The sequence below is a fragment of the Oncorhynchus tshawytscha genome, linkage group LG22 (genome assembly GCF_018296145.1).
Source record: "Oncorhynchus tshawytscha isolate Ot180627B linkage group LG22, Otsh_v2.0, whole genome shotgun sequence".
Lineage (NCBI taxonomy): Eukaryota > Metazoa > Chordata > Actinopteri > Salmoniformes > Salmonidae > Oncorhynchus > Oncorhynchus tshawytscha.
Genome location: NC_056450.1, coordinates 14,480,758 through 14,503,955, shown reverse-complemented (window position 1 = coordinate 14,503,955; position 23,198 = coordinate 14,480,758). Strand labels below are relative to the sequence as shown.

At 41.7% G+C, this 23,198-nt stretch overlaps 1 protein-coding gene across 2 annotated transcripts in view; it reads right to left on the bottom strand.

The window, feature by feature from the left end:
• The window catches only part of kdm5bb (lysine (K)-specific demethylase 5Bb), a 34,372-nt gene that overhangs the window by 6,129 nt on the left and 5,045 nt on the right, over positions 1 to 23,198 (bottom strand). Inside the window, exons 3-21 of one of the 2 annotated variants that reach the window (XM_024384265.2) lie at positions 20,418 to 20,540; positions 19,753 to 19,923; positions 18,651 to 18,707; positions 18,187 to 18,387; positions 17,845 to 17,944; positions 17,483 to 17,598; positions 15,534 to 15,692; positions 8,690 to 8,809; positions 8,419 to 8,577; positions 8,056 to 8,237; positions 7,672 to 7,834; positions 7,440 to 7,559; positions 7,145 to 7,339; positions 6,629 to 6,810; positions 5,134 to 5,258; positions 3,359 to 3,509; positions 3,049 to 3,163; positions 1,441 to 1,796; positions 43 to 181 (exon numbers count right to left, since the gene is read on the bottom strand). In XM_024384265.2, the coding sequence (XP_024240033.1) occupies positions 43 to 181; positions 1,441 to 1,796; positions 3,049 to 3,163; positions 3,359 to 3,509; positions 5,134 to 5,258; positions 6,629 to 6,810; positions 7,145 to 7,339; positions 7,440 to 7,559; positions 7,672 to 7,834; positions 8,056 to 8,237; positions 8,419 to 8,577; positions 8,690 to 8,809; positions 15,534 to 15,692; positions 17,483 to 17,598; positions 17,845 to 17,944; positions 18,187 to 18,387; positions 18,651 to 18,707; positions 19,753 to 19,923; positions 20,418 to 20,540 (2,934 nt within the window). The remainder of the gene's footprint in view (positions 1 to 42; positions 182 to 1,440; positions 1,797 to 3,048; positions 3,164 to 3,358; positions 3,510 to 5,133; positions 5,259 to 6,628; positions 6,811 to 7,144; positions 7,340 to 7,439; positions 7,560 to 7,671; positions 7,835 to 8,055; positions 8,238 to 8,418; positions 8,578 to 8,689; positions 8,810 to 15,533; positions 15,693 to 17,482; positions 17,599 to 17,844; positions 17,945 to 18,186; positions 18,388 to 18,650; positions 18,708 to 19,752; positions 19,924 to 20,417; positions 20,541 to 23,198) is intronic. The other variant, XM_024384266.2, reaches the window with a different exon arrangement.

The following is a 23,198-nucleotide window of genomic DNA, read 5'->3' as shown; positions in this document are numbered from 1 at the left end:
TATAACATCATTGTGAAAACATGGTGTTTTATTCTTCCGTACCTGAAATGCCTCTGCTTCCTGAAGCCACTCCCTGGCCCTACTGATGGAGTCCTTCAGCATCAGACAATTGGGGAGGTAAGCAGGTATACCCACCACCTTCTCCGCTGCTTCAGAGAGGACTTCTATAGATGGGGGGGGCCTGGTGGAGAAGAAAACAGTTAGGTCAAAAGACTGGTCAGTCACCAGCACAAGGGGGCCCAGTTATCCGGCTGACACGAAGCATACATATCCATCTGTATGGACTATGGAGAAATGTCCTCAGGTGTGTGTCAATCATAAAAATATGAATGTACTATCATGAACAAAAAAAACCTTTGACAATTCCTACGACATTTCACTTCCCTTGTTGTTCAATATTTGTTGCTATTCACTCCATCTTTCATAAAAGGTCAATTCAAGATCTTTCTGATGTAAGCAGACATCACTGTTGTGAGGGTTGTGAACCATGCAACGTTTTTCCTCTGACAGCTGATGGATTGTTTAGTGTTAGTAGCTTTACATAGGCATCTATACTGACCCCTTGCAACCATGACACACTTTTACACTTTCAAACCATTGGTGGCATATACAGTTACCGTGGTCTGGGCTGTGCACAATTCTATAATAAAGAAAATGTTCAACATACTGATAAAGTCATAAAGAAACAAACTATCCATCCGTCCTTGAGGAGATAAAAAAGAAAGACACTTCTCACTATACTAAGCACTAAAATGACAGAACATTTGAATGAGAACTCTAGCTCTAGAAAGATGCAGACAATTAAAACTGGACTGAAAAAAGACTGCTAAAACCGTGGATATGTGGCGCGCACAGAATAGATGCACATTCCTTGGGAGAGCCATGCCATTAAAAAAAAGCTGTTTGAAAAAAACGCCGGTGACAGTGATTATTAAAATGCACTGGGTACCAAATGGGATGAAAGCAGAACTAGATATGCATGCTCACTTTTTGTAGATCTTGTTGAATATTCTAGCAGCAGCATTTTGCACTAGCTGGAATTAAAATGAAGCAAAATCAGGGACACTGACATACTGTATTTCTGCTAATGTACAAATCAGTAATCCCGTATGTTTGTACATTCGTTAAAGAGAAACCTCACTAGCTTTAATATAAGTGCCATAACCACATGGCTCATTTTGGCTAAGAGTAGAGAAAGTTCAAATTCAAGACCCAGAGTTGAATCTCTGAGGACACAATTATTGTAAATTCAGGTCTAAATGATCCAGAATAACAATGCCCAGAAGATGACCTTAAACCTATTGTTAAAATCCACTCATCTAAAATTTTGGCCTGTCTTCTTTGACATCGGATTCCTAAAAAAAACAACCCTGAAATACCTGGTTTACAGATTAAGATTACAGATGTAAACGAGAAATCCTCGGTGTGTGCGGCCTTCACCTGGCCTTGAGGAGGATGCTGGTCTTTTCCTCCCAATGTTCTGACACCGTGAGTAGCTCCTGCAGATGAGCCATGCCCTTCTCCACGGAGGGGTGAGGGGTCAGGCCCACACCCTGGTCTATCAGCCTCCGCATGGTCTCCAGGGTGAGGGTGGCGGGCTGGGCGCTGGTCTGCTGCACACCCTCCAGCCAACGGGCTTGCTCCAGCCTCTCCCGTAGTATTGGAAGTTCAGGCAGCTCCACATCAAAGTCAAAGCTAACGTCTAGAAGACTCTGGATCACCGCTGTGCTGGTGGCCTCATCCATCAGAACTTTCTCACTGTGCTGCTGGAAGTCTTCGATGCAATTCAATAGATCCTAAGAAAATAAACGTCATTCATATCATTATGAATACGATTCTACAATGATTGAGGATTCAGATGGGTTTTATTTGGGTTTATGCTTTAACCTTGAGAGGAATACTTTCTGATTAGGGATGTTAACGGTTAACATTTGATCGGTCATGCACATCGGTCAAAAGGTTAATTTGAATAATGAAATTCAATTAAATTGGCGCATGTGTTTTTGTTAGTCGTCATGCATTTTATTTATCACACTCGCACAGCATACAGACCCTAGTTTGAGTGGAATATCACCTGTCGAACAGCGCGAGAGCTGCAGCTGCTCCTCAAACAGCTAGTTTCTGCTGGAGTGAAAAGCCCAGTCATTGCGCAACAATTCTAAACGCAATCACGTGTTAAAAAACAAAGTTTTGATAGCCACGATTAAAAAGAGGGTCCCAGCTTTTCATTGATACTATTTTTCTTCCTCAGCTCGTAATTGAAGCGCACTTCCCATTCACCATTCAAGTGCATAGGATTAGGCAACGGTAGGCAGGCTATTAAGCGCATCACCCACCACTTTGCAATCAGAGCTGGAGGCTCTATGCAATTTGGTAAAATATACTTCATTTATTGAAACCTGAATGTTTTACTTCCTATTATGAGGCATGTCTTACCTTGCTTCAAAGTAGCCTAGCCAAAATCCGACCATAGAAACATGGAATTTATTTTCCATGTCAACTTTCTTTCGTTGTCCAGAAGCCAAAGGCACCATCCCACTCATATTAGCAACCCATCATAGTTGTTGCTATTGGATTCCCTCTATTTCCATGTTTCTAACAGAGATGTTGATCTCTGTCATATGGAACCGCTCACATCAGACGTGCTGTTAAGATCTGTGTTTGACTGCGACTTACATTCTGGTGAAAGTTTGAAAATGGTGTTTTATTAGCTGCTTCATTACAATAGTTGCATGTTAAATAATATAGCCTTTTGGCTGTGAGCCAAATGTCTGTTCCTTGTATGCATGCATAACATTTTCTGTGTCAAGTCATTTTACTGTTGGGATTTATTTTTGCAGTTGGTTAACTGGTTAATGACGGTCGGTTAAAATTGGCAGGAAAATTGACCGAAATTTGCATTCCATCTCTGACCAACCGCGTTAAACATAGTTCCACAGTCATCTTAGTTAGGTCTAATCAATTCCAATGACATTTTCTAATGGCTGCAATATCATGGCATTTGGATATTGAACTTCCTCATTGCATGGCATGTAGTATCTATTGGACCTTTAATTTGGGGGCTTGAGGAAGGCTGCAAGGGATGTTGTAAAGCTGCCTGACAAATGACCTCAGCTCCTGCACGGTCAGCTGGCTCTGGGTCTTCCCCCCACCACACCGATACCTGAGAGAGAATTATCACAACAATTGAATCAAACTGCATCATGCAAACCCTTGAATCAAACTGGTAATGAAATTTAAATAAACAGTTGGTTGGTTGAGGAATTGAATATTCAAGACATAGTTGATCATGTGTGGGCAGGGGAGGGAAATGATCCAGTGCTGATACTCCTGTTACATCTGACTGTGTTAGTGGTACCTAGTCTGCCTTTTGCCGTTGAGTAGCTGCTGGGCCACTGAGAAGCACTTCTCTGCATCCTGTGTGACTAAACGGAGCTGACGCAAGAGGTCATTGTCAGGGAACATCTTGGACTCTGATTCGTTAATGAGGGAGCGGAAGACTGACAAGCCTGAGGAGAGAAGGTCAACATTTCAACCAATAGGTTATGTGAGGCCTGATTCACAACTATACGGAACAAAAATATAAACATCACATGTAAAGTGTTGGTCCAATGTTTCATGAGCTGAAATATAAGATCCCAGAAATGTTCCATCCACACAAAAGCTCCTCTCAAATGTTGTGCACAAATTTGTTTACATCCCTGTTAGTGAGCATTTCTCCTCTGCCAAGATAATCCATCCACCTGACAGGTGTGGCATGTCAATAAGATGACTAAACAGCATGAACATTAACAGATGCACATTGTGCAGGGACAATAAAATATCACACTAAAATGTGCAGTTTTGTCACACAACACAACAGATGTCCCAAGTTGAGGGATAGTGCAATTAGCATGCTGCCAGAGATGAATGTCCACCAGAGATGTTGCCAGAGAATTGAATGTTAATTTCTCTACTATAAGGTGGCTCTAACTTAATTTGAGAGAATTTGGCATTGGGTTTGCAAAACCGAATAATTTCTGCACAAACTCATCTGCGTGCTCGTTGTCCTCACCAGGGTCTTGACCCGACTGCAGTTCGGCATTGTAAACGACGCCAGTGGGCAAATACTAACTTTCGATGGCCACTGGTACACTGGAGAAGTGTGCTCGTCACGGATGAATCCCGGTTTCAACTGTACTGGGCAGATAGCAGAGGTGTGGGACAAACGGTTTGCTGATGTCAACGTTGTGAACAGAATGCCCCATGGTGGCGGTGGGGTTAGGGTATGGGCAGACATAAGCTACAGACAACGAATACATTTGCATTTTATCGTTGGCAATTTGAATGCACACAGATAACGTGATGAGATCCTGAGGCACATTGCCGTGCCATTCGTCCACCGCCATCACCTCTGTATCACTTCAAGCTGTCATTGAGAGTCCCATAGGGCGGCGCACAATTGGCCCAGCGTTGTCCGGGTTTGGGCGGGGGAGGCCGTCATTGCAAATAAGAATTTGTTCAATTTAAATAAAGGTTAAATAAAAATTTAAATGGTTCAGCATGATAATGCATGGCTCCATGTCGCAAGGATCTGTACACAATTCCTGGAAGCTGAAACTGTCCCAGTTCTTCCATGGCCTGCATACTCAGACATGTCACCCATTGAGGATGTTTGACAGCGCGTTCCAGTTCCCACCAATATCCAGCAGCTTCGCACAGCCATTGAAGAAGAGTGGGACAACATTCCACAGGCCACAATCAACAGCCTGATCAACTCTTTTCAAAGGAGGTGAGTCGCACTGCATGAGGTAAATGGTGGTCACACCAGATACTAACTGGTTCTCTGCTACACGCCCCTACCTTGTTTTGTAAATTATCTGCGACCAACCGATGCATATCCGTATTCCCAAATCATGTGAAATCCATAGATTAGGGCATAACGAATTCATGTCAATTGATTGATTTCCTTATATGAACTGTAACTCAGCAAAATCTTAGAAATTGTTGCACGTTGCGTTTATATTTTTGTTCAGAGTGAATACAGTTCAACTCTAAGGGGCGGTTTTCCAAACCCAGATTAACGTTCATTTCTGGATTTCAAAGTACTTTTAACGGAGAGAAGAATATAGACAAGCGGAATTTGTCTCTCACTTTTTTTCTTGTCCAACTTAGCCTCCAGAGTCTCCGTCACGCGGGATGCCCACTCGTCGTAGGTCTCAGCTCGCTGCTTCACCACGTTCATCATGGGGTACAGATCATCCAGTGTAAATCTATAACTGAAAGTGGAAAAGGGAATAATATCAGTAGAGGTCAAAGCCAGAGCAGATGAGCCATCTGAGGACACCAGGACTCCAGAAATGCAATTAAAGGAGCTGATGTGCCTCCTTATTCTACATGTCAGAGGCATGTTTGTTCTACACAACTTACACTACATGAACAAACGTATGTGGACACCTGTTCTTCGAACATCTCATTTGCAATAATATGGAGTTGGTCCCCCCTTTGCTGCTATAAACAGCCTCCACTGTTCTGGGAAGGCTTTCCACTAGATGTTGGAACATTGCTGCGGGGACTTGCTTCCATTCAGCCACAAGAGCATTAGTGAGGTAAGGCGATTAGGCCCGTAGTCAGCATACCAATTCATCCCAAAGGTGTTCGATGCCGTTGAGGTCAGGACTCTGTGCAGGCCAGTCAAGTTCTTCCACACCGATCTGGACAAACCATTTCTGTACGGACCTCACTTTGTGCACGGGGGCATTGACATGCTAAAACAGGAAAGGACCTTCCCCAAACTGTTACCACAAAGTTGGAAGCACAAAATCTTCTAGAATGTCATTGTATGGTGTAGCGTTAAGATTTCCCATCACTGGAACTAAGTTGCCTAGCCTGAATCATGAAAAACAGCCCCAGACCATTATCCCTCCACCAAACATTACAGTTGGCACTATGCATTCGGGACAGGTAGTGTTGTCCTGGCATCCGCCAAACCCAGATTCGTCAATCGGACTGCCAGGTGTTGGTGTGATTCATCACTTCAGAGAACGTGTTTCCACTCTTCTAGAGTCCAATGGTGGCGGAGCTTTACACCACTCCAGCCAACGCTTGGAATTGATCATGGTGATCTTAGGCTTATGTGTGGCAGCTCTGCCATGGAAACCCATTTCATGGAGCTCTCGATAAGCAGTTATTGTGCTGACTTTGCTTCCAGAGGCAGTTTGGAACTCTGTAGTGAGTGTTGCAACCGAGGACAGATGATTTCTACATGCTTCAGCACTCTGCAGGCGAACTGACTTGTTGGAAAGGTGGCATCCTATGATGGTGCCATGTTAAAAGTGAGTCTTCATTCAGTAAGGCCATTCTACTGCCAATGTTTGTCTATGGAGATTACATGGCTGTGTGCTCGATTTTATACACCTGTTAGCAACGGGTGTGGCTGAAATAGCTGAATCCACTCATTTGAACACATATTTTTTATTTATATAGAGTATTTCTATTTGAACGTTCGACAACATTGTGCCCTGTTGAATGCACCCCGGGAATCACTTCAGTGTGGAAAAGGGAAAAAAATCTGTGGAGATTAAAGCCAAACTGGTGTGCCGTGGATAGACTAGATGCGTCGGAAGACAGGACATGAGACATGACTCACTTCAGTGTGTAGTTGGTGAGGGGGCAGGAGCAGAGGTCCTGGATGTGGTGGAGACAGACCAGCTGGCCGGGGCTGCAGGGGCAGGTGATGGCAGACAGGAAACAGGTGGTCCTACATTTGGCACACTGCCGCTCATCATCCTGCAGGAGATCGTACTCCGCCTGCTCACAACGCAACACCCCCTTGGGGAGAAAGACACAGACCCAATCATGTTATAAACGAAGACCCGAGAGACGGGGGAACCAGACAGCTGTTCTCCTTAATTGGAGTGAACAATATATCATTAGTGTTTGATAAGCCTCTAAAAATGCATACATCAAAATTATCTGTTTAGGTCTCGTTGCTCTGCCTATCAAAATAATATATTGTGATATATTATGACCTGAAAAATACAGAAATATAAAGCAATTATATAATATTATTGCTTATTACTCGCTTATTTTTTAGAAGAAAAAAATACTTTGATTAATTGATTTGAAAAGTGAGAAATAAATGTCTGTTGTAGGTGCACTTTACCATCTTGCGGACTTTATCTCGTAGGTCCTGTTCCTCTCTGACCATATCCTTCATATCCTTCTGGACAGCCGACGCCAGGACCACGTCCAGACTGTTGGCCTTGGAGGCCATCTGGCAGATCATCTCGTCGTGGGAGAAAACACAGTACCGATGCAGCAGTCTGTAGTGGTCAACGCATTGGCGGCCTAATGCCATCTGAGATTAACCAAAGAGAGACTATATTAGTAAACAGTCCACTTCACATAAACTAACCCCTGCAATATAATATCAATGAGGAAGCCAATGAGTATCTTACCCAGTCCACAGTACAGAAGTTGACAGCCTCAGCGAAGTTAAAACCTTGGTTAAAACCACTGTGATAGGCTCTGGGGAAAGTGATGACAAACTCACCAGCACACTGATTGGTTCTGTAAATCTGGGGACACAGAAAATATTGCTTTCAAGATGATGTCTCTGTTACTGAAATGATATAGTATTCTATGGAAATACATGGGTGTAAGTCTAGTTACATTGAGGGAGACACTTACCGGAACCCCGTAGGACATGAGGGTGTTAGGGTTCATGATGGTGACCAGCTGGTGGAGGAGATCTGGCTGAATCTGAAACAGCTCTGGAGCTAGTTTCTTCATCACAGCCTCCAGCTGTTCCGCAGCAAAGCCAGGTGCTCCATACCATGTCTTTGGCTCCCCCCTTTCAAAAACAAAAAACTTGATTCTTGAACATCATGCAAATAAGGTATCCAAGGTGATATTAATAGCTTGAAAATATTGTCCTGACTCCAAACAGAAAATGTGGAAAACTAAAAATCCCTGATCATAAGCTAAATGGCACTTTGTGTTATGATTGTACCATGTTACTAATTACTTAGTTTCAACATCCCTAAATAAAGAGTGGTTGGTCAACATCAGTACCAGTGCAGGTAGTTGATGGAGTAGCTCCAGTGGTCCTCGATGTGCCAGCAGAAGGAGGAGAAGCACATGCCTACATAGAGCCAAGGTAGAGTCATCCCACAGATGTCTGCTGTGACATGAGTCAACACTGACGGGTCCATCATCGCCATGTTGTTCAGGTTCCAGCCACACTTCAGGTACTTCTGTAAGAGATCGTGAGAAAGAGTTTACCCATTTTTTAAATGTATTTTTATTCTGATTCAAAATGGTACATTGGCAAGACATTAAAATTGAAAGACATGTTTTTTTCCATTATATCGTGAGTCTACTGTGTGATATACTGAATTGGTTTGGTTACCCATTAATTTGAATACAGCTGCCTACCTCATCCTTTTCTGAAACCTTAAATCTTCCATTCTTGATGGGGAATCCGCTCCCAAACTCCTTGGAGGCTATATCTGCTCCGTACTCCACTGTGACGTCCTCTTCGATGGTGCTCACCAAGCGCCAGAACTCTTTTTCCACCAACTCTGTGGGAACCATCTGAAACAAACAATACAAATTTAAAAAATGCCATTTCATGACAGTTGTGAATAAATTACAACAGGTTAAAATTGTAAGACCTTCCTTAATGGATTAGACACATTCTACTTACATGAACGGGCATGTTGAAGTAATCAGATTTGAAGGAGTCTGCCATTTCTCCAAAAGCCCGCAAAGAGTAGTCCCTGTATGCCTGCTCAAAGCCAAATGCCTCCTGAGGTTTGCTGCACTCCTGTTCAAAAGAAGAAGAAAAAAAGGGTAGAAATCAAACCTTAATAACAGTTTTCTTTTCACAGACAAACGCATTCGGCATTCCGCATAGAGCTTTTAAATGGCTTTTTGAGGAGGAGTGGAAGTGAAACACTGGAATGCAAAGAACTTGCATTTGTAAACAACAGCTGTTACGTTGTGGCTGCATGGATAGCAAGGTTAGGAGCAGGAGGTGGTGACGCTAGGATGATGTATAGCACACGGTTAAGTTGTTTATCATGGCGGTCTATCCTACATAGGATAGACAGCCATCAAATATATATATATTTTTTAAATGACACAAAAGTTAGCTTGACCTGCTAAAAACAACATTAGCTACCCAAATAGTAGCTAAGCTAGCTAGCTAATGAACAGATTTCCAGTCCCAAAGAGAACTATGATATTACAAAAACACAATTGCAACGAAACATCACATTTTATATCACTTGAGAATAACAAAGAAAGCCGTAGTCTAAATTTACATGTTTCCTAACCTCAGATACAGAGATCAGTGAAAGCTACTAAACCCAGTCTGCAGATGAAAGTCCCAAAGGAAGTCTCAAGTCCTGGAGAGACTGAAGGGTCTATCTCCAATGGGTTACATATGCTACTGGTTTACCGTTAGAATTGGTTGTAGGACTACAAATATACGATTTAAAGTAACAATGCATAGATCTAGAACATGTACGGCCAACCTTGCACCTAGAGATCTAGCTACTGGGTGTGCAGGTTTCTGTTCCAGCCCAGCCCTGACATTCTGCTTATTATTTGTATTCGACACTTTTCAAATGACTATTCTGTTGTTTTGGAGTAAGATGAATGTCTAATCCCACTAACCATTTACATAGGTGTTCTTTGTACGATATGAAATAAAGTGTTGATTCTTTGAATGAAGTATAGTGTATTTTTGGGTCATTAAACATTCTGTTTGTCGGTTTTATTTCGTTGTCACTTACTCTCTCACTTTGTCTGATGATATTGCACAGATTTGCAGCGAATGTCCTTGAACACTGGCGTGGGTGTAACAATCCCTGTATGGCTGATATAGGACACAATCCCTGTACATAATAGCACTTCATACCCACAAAGCAACATCCATTATCCTACCAAAACCATGATCTTGGTTGGGCTAGAACAGTGGTTCCCAACCTTTTTTGGTTACTGTACCACCAAGTATATTTTGCTCTGCCCGGAGTACCCCCGAAGCACTCCCTCATGTCAATTTTACCAGTAAGCCTATGGTCTCAGGAGTCTTCTCATGTACCCCCTGTGGATAGGCCAAGCACCCCCCCAGGAGTCCTATTAACCCTGGTTGGGAAACACTGGGATAGAATAACAGTACTTTAGGTCTCAGAGCAGGTGACATCACCACACTATGCCTACTAGGACTTTGTCTCACTTTGTTTTTCCTTGATTACTCGCATCCTATCCCCTCACCTGTATTTTAACACAATTGTATTGGAGGTGAAGGTACCTTCTACTCCAATGGGTTTTGAGCAGGAGGCGATGAGAGGAATCGAGGAAGGATGAACTGAGAAAGAGCCTAGGACTCACCTGTCAACTAGCTGTACTACACACTCACCCCTCAGCTGCTTCACTCACTGACCACCTCCTCCTTCGCATCAACCTCAGCAGTCAGCAGAGCAGACTGTGTGAACGGAGTCAACCCACAGAATACATTTTGGGGGTATTTCATTCTGCTACATTGGCCCAGATCACCCAGTTGGAGGCTGCGTTATACTGTCTGTCGGTGGTGTAGGAGGTGAAAAGGGTGTGACTGTAGCAGAGGTGAGCTCGAGTGGCAACTGTGATGTGATCCCCTTGAGACTCGAAGAGGTGTCTCCTCCTGTCTATCATAAATGTATCTATATTTTAATACCGTAAGCATCTCAGCTGCGGGAGGATGTCCTCCTGCAATTTTGGGCCAATTTGCTCCATTCTGCTACACTCACTGTCCTCCTCTTCCTGTGGTTGGCATACTAGCTTCAAGTATAATTTAATTAGGGTTTACGTCCCGGCACCGGGCAGCCATACGAGGATGAAACTCATACATTACATGGCTACTTTGCAGCTCATATATAAAAAAAAGTGGCCCTTCAGGGTATTTCTCTCTTGCCTCCACTATCCATGCTCTTCCCTTTTGGTTACAGCAGATGTGAGATTATTTATTGCATGCACGCCCAATGCAGACATATGATGGGATTAGTATTGGCCTCGTGGGTATGTCTAATGTACTTGTACATGTGACTTGTCATTTCTATACTGAAACAGGATCAGCAAACCCTCACACATTGTTTACATTTTGTCGAGACACTTGTATGTGGGAATAATTTGCTAATAATTTACTAATACTGGCAAGATCATTGTGTGGGTTTCTCTTTTTCATTAGACAATTAATGAGTCTAACCATGCTGAGGGTTACCAGATTTGATTTATACTGCTACTGTATATGCCATCATGAAATGGATTAGTGCGAGCCCTACCCTTGTAATGAAGGTAGGCCATAAGGATAACATACACAGGAGAGCGACATTATTCGCAAATATCACTATCATGTGGGTGTGCAGAAAGTTATATTTCAAGGTTCATTTGGTTGAATTAAAATACATCTTGCTTGAAATAAAGTTGCAATTTGTGTGTTTCATGGGGCGGCAGGTAGCCTAGTGGTTAGAGCGTTGGACTAGTAACCGAAGAATCCCCGAGCTGACAAGGTACAAGTCTGTCGTCCTGCCCCTGAACAAGACAGGCCGTCATCGAAAATAAGAATTTGTTCTTTAACTGACATGCCTAGTTAAATAAAGGTAACATAAAAAACAAAAAACGTAATAAATCATCCTGGTGTAATTAATATGCAGTTCAACATTATCACCACAAGATGTCAGCGCTAGCATTTGTAATATAGTTTAGCTTTACTACACGTAAACAAGGTCGCGTGAAGTGAATACATGCCTATCACAAACTAGCGGTTCAATAAAATTACAGTACGTTTCTTAATTGAAACTAAGTGGGCAAAATATAGTTGCGTTTTGGTGAAGAAGCAAACGAAGAGCTAGGAGAGACTGCATTATTGAGGGGGGAAAGAGGCCGATAGTGGGGTAATTGCTGCTGCTAGCTAACTTTGATGGAAACAATGTGGCCGTCAATCATTGGACTCGTATGCTAGCTACATTTAGTTTAGTTGGCTGTTGTGAGAGAAATGCATATATCTAGCTGGTTAACAAGGTAAGCTGATCTTTCTCTACCTTCACATCACACTAGTTCTGTGATTATTTGCTGTGCTAGCCAAATGTAGCCAACACCACCAGAGCAAATGGATAATAAACAGGAAATACATCTGATGATTTTGTTTAGTGGATCTGGTAGCAACAAGTCAATGTGTTTGTTCCGTTTTTTGGTAGGATCAAGAACAACGATCTTGTCATTTTGTACAATTATGGCATGCTGCAGCGCCGTGTGTTTATTGGGGAACCCCTTGGTTGCATGTGCATATAGAATGTGTTATTGACAGTTGAAAAGGTCTATAGCTAACACATATAGGTACCACTAACAACTTTGGTACTCTGTATAAGTAACAGCGCTGAACACATTCATATTATACACTCACAGGAGCCAGTACAGAAGCCAGTACAGACTCTGAACTGTGAATGTGATTATTTATTCTCTTCTTTACATTTTTTATGGGGTAGATCAGCTTTATTATTGCAGATAGATTGTGGCTTCCATCAATGTAATTGTCTGCATAATTTCCAATCCCTCATACATTTCTTTGTAAATATAGACAATATATATACAGTGCATTCCGAAAGTTTGTCCCCCCCTCAATCTACACACAATATCCCATCATGACAAAACCTGTTTTTGCGTTCAAATGTGCACATTTATTTTAAAAATGAAATATTACATTTACTTAAGTATTCAGACCCTTTACTCAGTACTTTGTTGAAGCACCTTTGGCAGCAATTACAGCCTTGAGTCTTCTTGGGTATGATGCTACAAGCTTGACACACCTGTATTTGGGGAGTTCCTCCCATTCTTCTCGGCAGATCCTCTCAAGTTCTGTCAGGTTGGATGGGAGCATCACGTCACAGCTATTTTCAGGTCTCTCCAGAGATGTTTGATCGGGGTCAAGTCCGGGCTCTGGCTGGGACATTCAGAGACTTGACATGAAGCCACTCCTGGGTTGTCTTGACTGTGTGCTTAGGGTCATTGTACTGTTGGAAGGTGAACCTTCGCCCCAGTCTGAAGTCCTGAGCGCTCTGGAGCAGGTTTTCATCAAGGATCTCTCTGTACTTTGCTCTGTTAATCTTTCCCTTGATCCTGACTAGTCTCCCAGTCCCTGCCACTGAAAAACATCCCCACAGCATGATGCTGCCACCACCATGCGTCACCGTAGGGATGGTGCCAGGTTTCCTCCAGACGTGACGCTTAGCATTCAGGCCAAAGAGTTCCATCTTGGTTTAATCAGTCCAGAGAATCTTGTTTCTCATGGTCAGAGTCCTTTGGGTGTATTTTGGCAAACTCCAAGCGGTCTGTCAAATGCCTTTTACTTAGGCATGACTTCCGTCTGGCCACTCTACCATAAAGGCCTGATTGATGGATTGCTGCAGAGATGGGAGAACCTTCCAGAAGGACAACCATCTTAACAGAGGAACTCTGGAGCTCTGTCAGAGTGACCATTGGGTTCTTGGTCACCTCCCTGACCAAGGCCCTTCTCCCCCGATTGCTCAGTTTGGCTGGGCGGCCAGCTCTAGGAAGAGGCTTGGTGGTTCCAAACTTCTTCCATTTAAGAATGATGGAGGCCACTGTGATCTTGGGGACCTTCAATGCGGCATAATTTTTTGGGTACCCTTTCCCAGATCTGCCTCGATCTAATCCGGTCCCGGACCTCTACAAACAATTCCTTTGACATCATGGCTTGGTTTTTGCTCTGACACGCACTGTCAACTGTGGGTCCTTATATAGACAGATGTGTGCCTTTCCAAATCATGTCCAATCAATTGAATTTACCACAGATGGACTCAAATCAAGTTGTAGAAACATCAAGGATGATAAATGGAAACAGGATGCACCTGAGCTCAATTGTGTCTCATAGCAAAGGGTGTGAACACTTACGGAAATAAGGTATTTCCGTTTTTTTATAAATTTGCTACAATTTCTTAAAACCTTTTTCACTTTGTCATTATGGGGTATTTTGTGTAGATTCATGACGAGAAATATCTATATTTTTTACAGATATTTTTTTACATTAGTTAATTTTAGTCCCGTCCTTCAGCTCCACTCATCCCCTCCCATCCATCTCTGAACATCATCCAGTTTGGATTTCTACTTGCCATATATTTTTCAATTGTGCCGTTTCACAAAAGTTCTGAACCTTTCTATTCTCATTTTCACCAGATTGTATTTTTTATTTTTTTTGCTAGGAGTATTATACTGAACCAAAATATAAAACGCAACAAGCAACAATTTCATTGACTTTACTGAGTTACAGTTCATATGAGGAAATCAGTCATTTGAAATAAATTCATTAGTCCCTAATCTATGGATTTCACGACTGGGAATACAGATATGCATCTGTTGGTCACAGATGGGCCTCACAATGGCCCTCGGGATCTCTTCATGGAATTTTTGTGCATTCAAATTGCCATCGATAAAATGCAATTGTGTCCGTTGTCCGTAGCTTATACCTGCCCATATCATAACCCAACCATGGGGCATTCTGTTCACAACGCTGACATCAGCAAACCACTCGCCTACACAACGTCATACACATGCTCTGCTGTTGTGAGGCCGGTTGGATGTACTGGATGCCAAATTCTCTAAAACAACGGAGGGGGCTTATGGTAGAGAAATTAACTTTCAATTCTCTGGCAAAAGCTCTGGTGGACATTCCTGCAATCAGCATGCCAATTGCACACTCCCTCAAAACATAAGACATCTGTGGCATTGTGTTGTGTGACAAAACTGCACATGTTAGAGTGGCCTTTTATTGTCCACAGCACAAGGTGCACCTTTGTTGAGATCATGCTGTTTAATCAGCTTCTAGATATGCCACACCTGTCAGGTAGGTGGATGGATTATCTTGACAAAGGATCAAATGCTCACTAACAGGGATGTAAACTAATTTGTGCACAACATTTGAGAGAAATACGCTTTTTGTGCATATGGAAAATGTCTGGGATCTTTTATTTTGGCTCATGTAACCAACACTTTCATATTGCGTTTATATTTTTGTTCGGTATATATTATTGATCGGTTGACTGACTTTTCAAATCACCCATCAGTGCTAATTTGCAGAGTTAGCTCCAGGTAAATGTTGCAATTCTTCAGCCATTCCTGAACCTGCGACCAAAATCCCACTTCATACGGACAGTACCAAAACAAATGATTGAATGATTGTCTCTTCGCAGCAAAATCTGCAGCGCTGGGATGGTTGTATCCCCTATATACTGTATATAACATTCTATTGGTTGCAAGAATTTTGTATAATAATTTATATTGAAAAACAAAGTTGACGCAATCTATATGGCACTATTTTTTGGTTTTTAAATTAAACTGGTTCTTTTTTATTTATCACAATTTTCTTTAACCAATTTTGTTCTTTAATGCAAGGCCAACAGACAAGTTCCTTACTTTCTCCCCCTTCCACTTGCCTCTTCCATTTGAATGTGGTTATTGGTGTGATGAGGTGACTAGACATCACTACTCACTTGAGCCAGGCACTTGGGGCACCTCCAGTCTCCTTTGGGGATGTCGTGCAGAGGGGGTATGAGACAGAAGGTGTGGTAACTGGCGTCACAGCCATCACACAACAGAAGACGATCCTCGTCACTCCCGCTGCCACACACCAGACACATATACAGGTCCACCTACAGAACAGAGGGAAGAAAGTTGTTTAATATAAAACTAATGAATAACCAAAGGGAACTACAATTCAACTTTTGTTCACATAATCACATTTCTTCAACTTCCTATACACTACCGGTCAAAAGTTTTAGAACACCTACTCATCCAAGGGTTTTTCTTAATTTTTGTATTATTTTCTACATTGTAGAATAATAGAAAACAAACTATGAAATAACACATATGGAATCATGTAGTAACCCAAAAAATTGTTAAACAAATCAAAATCTTTTATATATTTGAGATTCTTCAAAATAAATCACCCTTTGCAACAGCTTTGCACACTCTTGGCATTCTCTCAACCAGCTTCACCTGGAATGCTTTTCAACAGTATTGAAGGAGTTCCCACATATGCTAAGGACTTGTTGGCTGCTTTTCCTTCACTCTGCGGTCCTACTCATCCCAAACCATCTCAATTTGGTTGAGGTCAGGTGATTGTGGAGGACAGGTCATCTGATGCAGCACTCCATCACTCTCCTTCTTGGTCAAATAGCCCTTACACAGCCTGGAGGTGTATTGGGTTTATTGTCCTGTTGTAAAACAAATTATAGTCCCACTAAGGACAAACCATATGGGATGGTATGTCGCTGCAGAATGCTGTGGTAGCCATGCTGGTTAAGTGTGCCTTGAATTCTAAATGAATCAGTGTCACCAGCAAAGTACTCCCACACCATAACACCTCCTCCTCCATGCTTTACGGTGGAAAATACACATGCAGAGATCATCCATTCACCCACACCGTGTCTCACAAAGACACAGTGGTTGGAACCAAAAATCTCCAACTTGGATTCCAGACCAAAGGACAAAATTCCACCGGTCTAATGTCCATTGCTCGCGTTTCTTGGCCCAAGCAAGTCTCTTCTTATTGGTGTCCTTTAGTAGTGGTTTCTCTGCAGCAATTCGACCATGAAGGCCTGATTCACACAGTCTCCTCTGAACAGTTGATGTTGAGATATGTCTGTTATTTGAACTCTGAAGCATTTATTTGGCCTGCAATTTCTGAAACTGGTAACTCTAATTTATCCTCTGCAGCAGAGGTAACTCTGGGTCTTCCATTCCTGTGGCGGTCCTCATGAGGGTCAGTTTCATCATAGCGCTTGATGGTTTTTGCGACTGCACTTGAAGAAATGTTCAAAGTTATTGAAATGTTCCGTATTGACTTACCTTCATGTCTTAAAGTAATGATGGACTGTCATTTATCTTTGCTTATTTGAGCTGTTCTTGCCATAATATGGACTTGGTCTTTTACCAAATAGGGCTATCTTCTGTATACCCCCCTACCTTGTCACAACACAACTGATTGGCTCAAACACATTAAGGAAAGAAATTCCACAAATTAACTTTTAATAAGGCACACCTGTTAATTGAAATGCATTCCAGGTGACTACCTCATGAAGCTGGTTGAGAGAATGTAAAGAGTGTGCAAAGCTGTCATCAAGGCAAAGGCTGGCTACTTTGAAGAATCTAACTTGTAAAATATATTTTGATTTGATTAACACTTTTTTTGGTTACTACATGATTCCATGTCTTATTTCATAGTTTTGATGTCTTCACTACTATTCTACAATGTAGAAAATAGTAAAAATAAAGAAAAACCCTTGGAGTATACCCTTGAGGTATTCTAAAACTTTTGACCGGTAGTGTATGTTACACAAAAATGTTTTCAATGTGTTCTGGTGTAAATACATTATACTGTTGATCTTCAATTTAATTGTATTCTCTCTCAAAGGAATGGATTAAATAAAGCCACACTTACTACACTCACTGCAGGAGGTGGGGCATCAATACTTGTTTTTTTCTTATATCGAGACTTGTTTTTGTCTGCCTCGCTCACCGGCTCGATGGGTTCTTGTTTCACTAGAATGGGAATGTCTTTTTATGTAAAGAAAAATGACATATGATGAGCATAATGAGGAACATCAGAGGATTTAACTAATGAATTACCCACGGTGTATCTTACACCCTAGCCTGAACATCATTCATTAACTTCCAATATTCACTCTTAATGCATGGCCCAATACATGAATTGAGTAGTATACAACTGTGTAGATATTGGCACCGATCACACATATTGTGTCAACTCTTCTGTGGTTAAAGTAAAGCCTCGTCAGTACTGACCTGGCTCGGGCTTGGCAACAAAAGAGCCCATCCTCCTCCTCAGATTTGGTCTGTTGTTTTCACAGGGTTCAGTTCCTGGTTCTGTCTTCACACAACCCGACTATGGGTGGAGAAATAGAGTTCCACTTAACTACAGTAAATACCACTAATGATCTTAAAGTTTATATGCAATAGAGAGAAATGTGCCAATGCATGCATGAATAAGTGAGAACACCCACAAGGCTTTAGGCAAATTACATTCAAATTGGCTTTCTTATGCAACTCCTCCATTTTGTGACTTAAGGATTTGAAGGGGATAGAGTAAAGTAGATGGTTACAGGGTAGTTGTACAATCTGAATTACTGGTTTTAAGAGGAGTTCTTCTGACAAGTGTGTGTGGCTCTGTGCGACAAGGGCATCCACCTCAGCTCTCATTCGCTTTGCTCTGTGGGCGCTGTTGCAGCAGGACTTGGTTGGCTCAACAAAGTGCTGCCTCTCGGTCAGGTCAGGGGGTTTACACTCCTTGTCACTCGTGTCAACTGGCAGGGTTGGCTCCTGGACAAACTGCAGGCATATACAATGTAATGTTATACAATACATAGTTAATCCATTACAAAATGTAGAATAAACATACAACCAACAACAAATCAAAAGACATGGCACACATCTATGGCAGCAAGGACACCCAGACTATGGCAGCGGTGCACAGACAAAGCACTGTGAGACCATTTTAAACAAAGAATGGTTGTATTGCAGTCTAACATGTCTGTGTAACCAAAAATGTGCTATCTGTTAATTATTAGATAATAACCATGAGGCAGACATACCGTGTCAAGTTCAGGAGCAGACACTAAGCGCATCAGCTTGGACGCAAGCTCTGGTGCCTAAAGCAAGAGAGAGCTTCCAAAGTTATCAACAACGACCCAATCTATGTTCACTCTGTATGCTTTCTCTACAGTGTTCAATAAATGTATTCAAAATTGAAAACGATCCTCACTGGACATTAGACAAACATACTTCCCGCATAATAGCAGTAAAACTGTTGTTGAACAGTGCTCAACTTGCCTACAGATGAGCCAACCAAGTGCTTAATAAAGCATTAGCTGATTCATAAAGCTCTGAGTGCAATGTGAATAGACACAGACAGATTAACCTTGAGTGTTAGGCAGGGGTTGGAACCGATTCAGGGAACAGAACCGAAAACCAGAAAAGAATGACATTTTCTGAGGAACAGAACGGAGAACAAAAGTGATCTATACTGTTCTGGAACAGAAATTTTATTTTAAAAGCATGTGAACCGGTTAATAACGTTCTGGCCCTTTTTTCCCCGCACAGTCCCACAAAAAAACACAACTCAAACTTTTTCCAGTGTCTGCCTGCCAGCTGAAAATGTTTGGCAGTGTGTGTGTATATGCTACCTTGCCCTCCCTCTGAAGCATGCATAGTCTACTGTAGCTACTGACATTAGAAGCGTGATTCAGAAATAAATGCTAGTTAAGGATACTAGTCTTCCTGTTTCACAATGGATGTATTAACTACAAAAAGACGTATTTTTAATTTGTTGCCGCTCTGCACACACAAGCTTGTTAGCTAGCTCTGGTCTAGCTCTTGAAACCTCTAGGCAGCATTATGTGTAATGTAATTGAACCGAGATTCATGACCAAGGGCACACTACACTTGTCTGTCCAATGCATGTACATAGCTTGCCCGCTCCATAGAAAGCTGCTCTATCCATTGGTCAACTAATTTAAAGTCGAGTGAAATGTAAAAAAAAAACGATATAAACTGTTACTTTTTTGGGGGTTTGAATCAGTTCAGAACTTTATTTTGCTGGTCGGAAAGAGTGGAATGGAACGTAAAAATCTAATGGTTATGTTCATAACGATACTATTGGAAAATAATTGGTGTTGGGGCATCTGTCCAACTTACCAGGAGGTTGGCTCCGCTCTGGAAGAGGTTGTAGGGGTAGAGAAGTCTCTCATAGTGTGACCGTAAGTGAGAGCCAACAGCCTTGCCAGGAGCAAAGCCCATCTTAAGCGCAATCGCCGTCCAACGTCTATCGCGACACACAATATCAAATCCGCCCTCATCTGCAACATTCTGAAATAAAATGTGTAAAAGTTAGGTAGAGTCAGTGGATTCTGTGCAATGCTATTTAAGATGGAATAAATGTATAGTAGTTTGAAACAACGCTAAACACTAGTGATGGATAAACAAAGCTTCTTGAAACATTGAGGCTTTCCAGCCAATTGTGTCGAAAATAGTTTCATTACTCAAGGCTTTGATCAACACAGTGTACACTAGTGGTACCTGCTGGTCAAAAGAATTTAGAGCAGCCAAATGATTACACATATAACGACCCACATGCCATAGCGTGTGCGCAGGGTAGCCTTTATGTCTTCTACCGAAACCGTTGCCAAGCCAATTAGGTAGTTGTTTGATGAAACAAAGCTTCAGACGTTGACCATGTGATCATTGATCACATGATTCTGATAAAATGATAATCGGCACACTGCTTTGAAGGAAACTGCTTAGCGATTTTGACCCATGCCTCGGGGCTCTGGTATCAAATCTATCACTACTAAACACCCAACCTTGTTGAGTTGATACAGGTCCAATATCTTCCTTTCCACATGAGGAATCTTCAGAGAACACCCCTGCAACTCCCAGAACTTTGCAATCTGGTCCAAGAAGTTAAGCTTAACTCTGGTCTGTGCCTAGGAAAGGGAAACGAGGGTGATATATTAGTCACTGTAGGAATTCTAATTTAGAGAATCATGGCAGTGATAAGTGTCCTGGCTCAGCTATGTGATGCAATAAAAAAAACGGTGCACTGAAAATAAAATGTTTCTGCTGACCGGCTCCTGCGCAGGCAACCTTTGCCTTTCCTTTCACCAAAGTTTCTGAAGGGGGTGATTAATAAATGGTTGGCAGTAGGCACAATAGAAAACCTTTAGTGCTACGTCAACGAGACAAGTGCATTGACAGGGACCCTGACCAATCAGTTTAATTCCCCTTTATAGGCCAAGGTGTCAAAGTGGTGCACATCTTCAAGGGTATTGTTTATTAAACTAAAATCTAGGCTACACATCATGCAAAGTAACTTCCTTACCAATTTTCCCTCTAACCAGCGCGAGTGTGTGGGCCCGCAGAAGAAATATCAGCCCGCACAGAGAAGCACGAGATTGATAGTGTTAACTAAGGGGGAAAAGTTAAATGTTTCCCTTTACTCTGGGAATTGTGATCGAATCAACGCAATATTAGCCACCTTCAATGCAACATACCGCAATAAAACAAACTGAGCAAGACTTAGTATGTAAAACTAACTATGAAAGAGATTTTGTTGTAGGCAGAACGCATCGGATTAGGATTCTATTGTATTGACATGCAAGACTCTACACAGCCAGTACTCTACACAGACCGGTGCAGCATAACCAATCAGAGCTGCAGTAGGCCTATATGCAAATAGACCATTGCCATATATGGATCTGTGCAATTCACTTTGATATGGACTGTGTTTACAGCATGAGGGGTCGTGAGTATTTTTAATTTAACTAGTAAATTACAAATTCCTATTTATAATGATGGCCTAGGAACAGTGGGTTAACTGCCTTGTTCAGGGGCAGAACGACAGATTTTGACCTTGTCAGCTCGGGGATTCGTTTTTGCAACCTTCCGGTTACTAGTCCAACACTAACCACCTTCCTTACATTACATTCCACGAGGAGCCTGCATGGCAGGCTGACTACCTGTTACGCGAGGGCAGCAAGAAGCCAAGGTAAGTTGCTAGCTAGCATTAAACTTATCTTGTAAAAAGAAAAAACAATCTTAACCTAATCACTAGTTAATTACACATGGTTGATGATATTACTAGTTTATCTAGCATGTCCTGCTTTGCATATAATCGATGCGGTGCCTGTTAATTTCTCATCGAATCACAGCCTACTTCGACAAGCGTGTTATGATTTAACAAGCGCATTTGCGGAAAAAAAGCAATGTCGTTGCACCAATGGACCTAACCATAAACATCAATGCCTTTCTTTAAAATCAGTACACAAGTATATATTTTTAAACCTGCATATTTAGTTAATATTGCCTGCTATCGTGAATTTCTTATAACTAGGGAAATTGTGTCACTTTTCTTGCGTTCCGTGCAAGCAGTCAGGGTATATGCAGCAGTTTGGGCCGCCTGGCTCATTGCGAACTGTGTTAAGTCCATTTATTCCTAACAAAGGCCGTAATTCATTTGCAAGAATTGTACATATTTATGACATAACATTGAAGGATGTGCAATGTAACAGCAATATTTAGACTAGACTTAGGGATGCCACCCGTTAGATAAAATACGGAACGGTTCCGTATTTCACTGAAAGAATAAACGTTTTGTTTTTGAAATGATAGTTTCTGGATTCGACCATATTAATGACCAAAGGCTCGTATTTCTGTGTGTTATTATGTTATAATTATTTCTGATTTGATAGAGCAGTCTGACTGAGCGATGGTAGGCAGCAGCAGGCTCGTACCATTCAAACAGCATTTAGTGCGTTTGCCAGCAGCTCTTCGCAATTCTTCAAGCATTGCGCTGTTATAACTTCAAGCCTATCAACTCCCGAGATTAAGCTGGTGTAACCAATGTGAAATGGCTAGCTAGTTAGCGGGGTGCGCACTAATAGCATTTCAAACGTCACTTGCTCTGAGACTTGGAGTTGTTGTTCCTCTTGCTCTGCATGGGTAACGCTGCTTCGAAACACTGCTAACTTAAACGTTAGCTTTTTTACATGGCACATAGTAAAAGTGCAATATCTTCTCCAACACTTTGTTTTTGCATTATTTAAACCAAATTGAAGATGTTTCATTATTTATTTGAGGCTAAATTGATATTATGGATGTATTATATTAAGTTAAAATAAGTGTACATTCAGTATTGTTGTAATTGTCATTATTACAAATAAAAATGTGGTTTATTACAAAATTATTATATATTTTTTTAAATAGTCTGATTAATCGGTATCAGCTTTTTTTGGGTCCTCCAATAATCGGTATCAGCGTTGAAAAATCATAATCGGTAGACCTCTACTAGCAACATTTCGGTTACTGGCCCAACGCCCTAACCACTAGGCTACCTGCCGCTCCAGGTAGATGCGCTTGTTTTGAGATCAAAGTGAGAGCTGCATGTAGCCACCTGTGCACATTTGCTCATATAATTTGCTAGTTAGTCCTAGTGAGCCCAGTTATAGATCATTTGTAGTCAGCAATGGGGGAGTGATTGCTTCCTTCAAGAGCACAAACCTGTGCATTTCTAGACAACATTGAAAAGCGAGGCAGGTGAAGAGCTTCTTTTTTTTTTTTTTTTACTTTAAAGGCGCAGTGTTGTA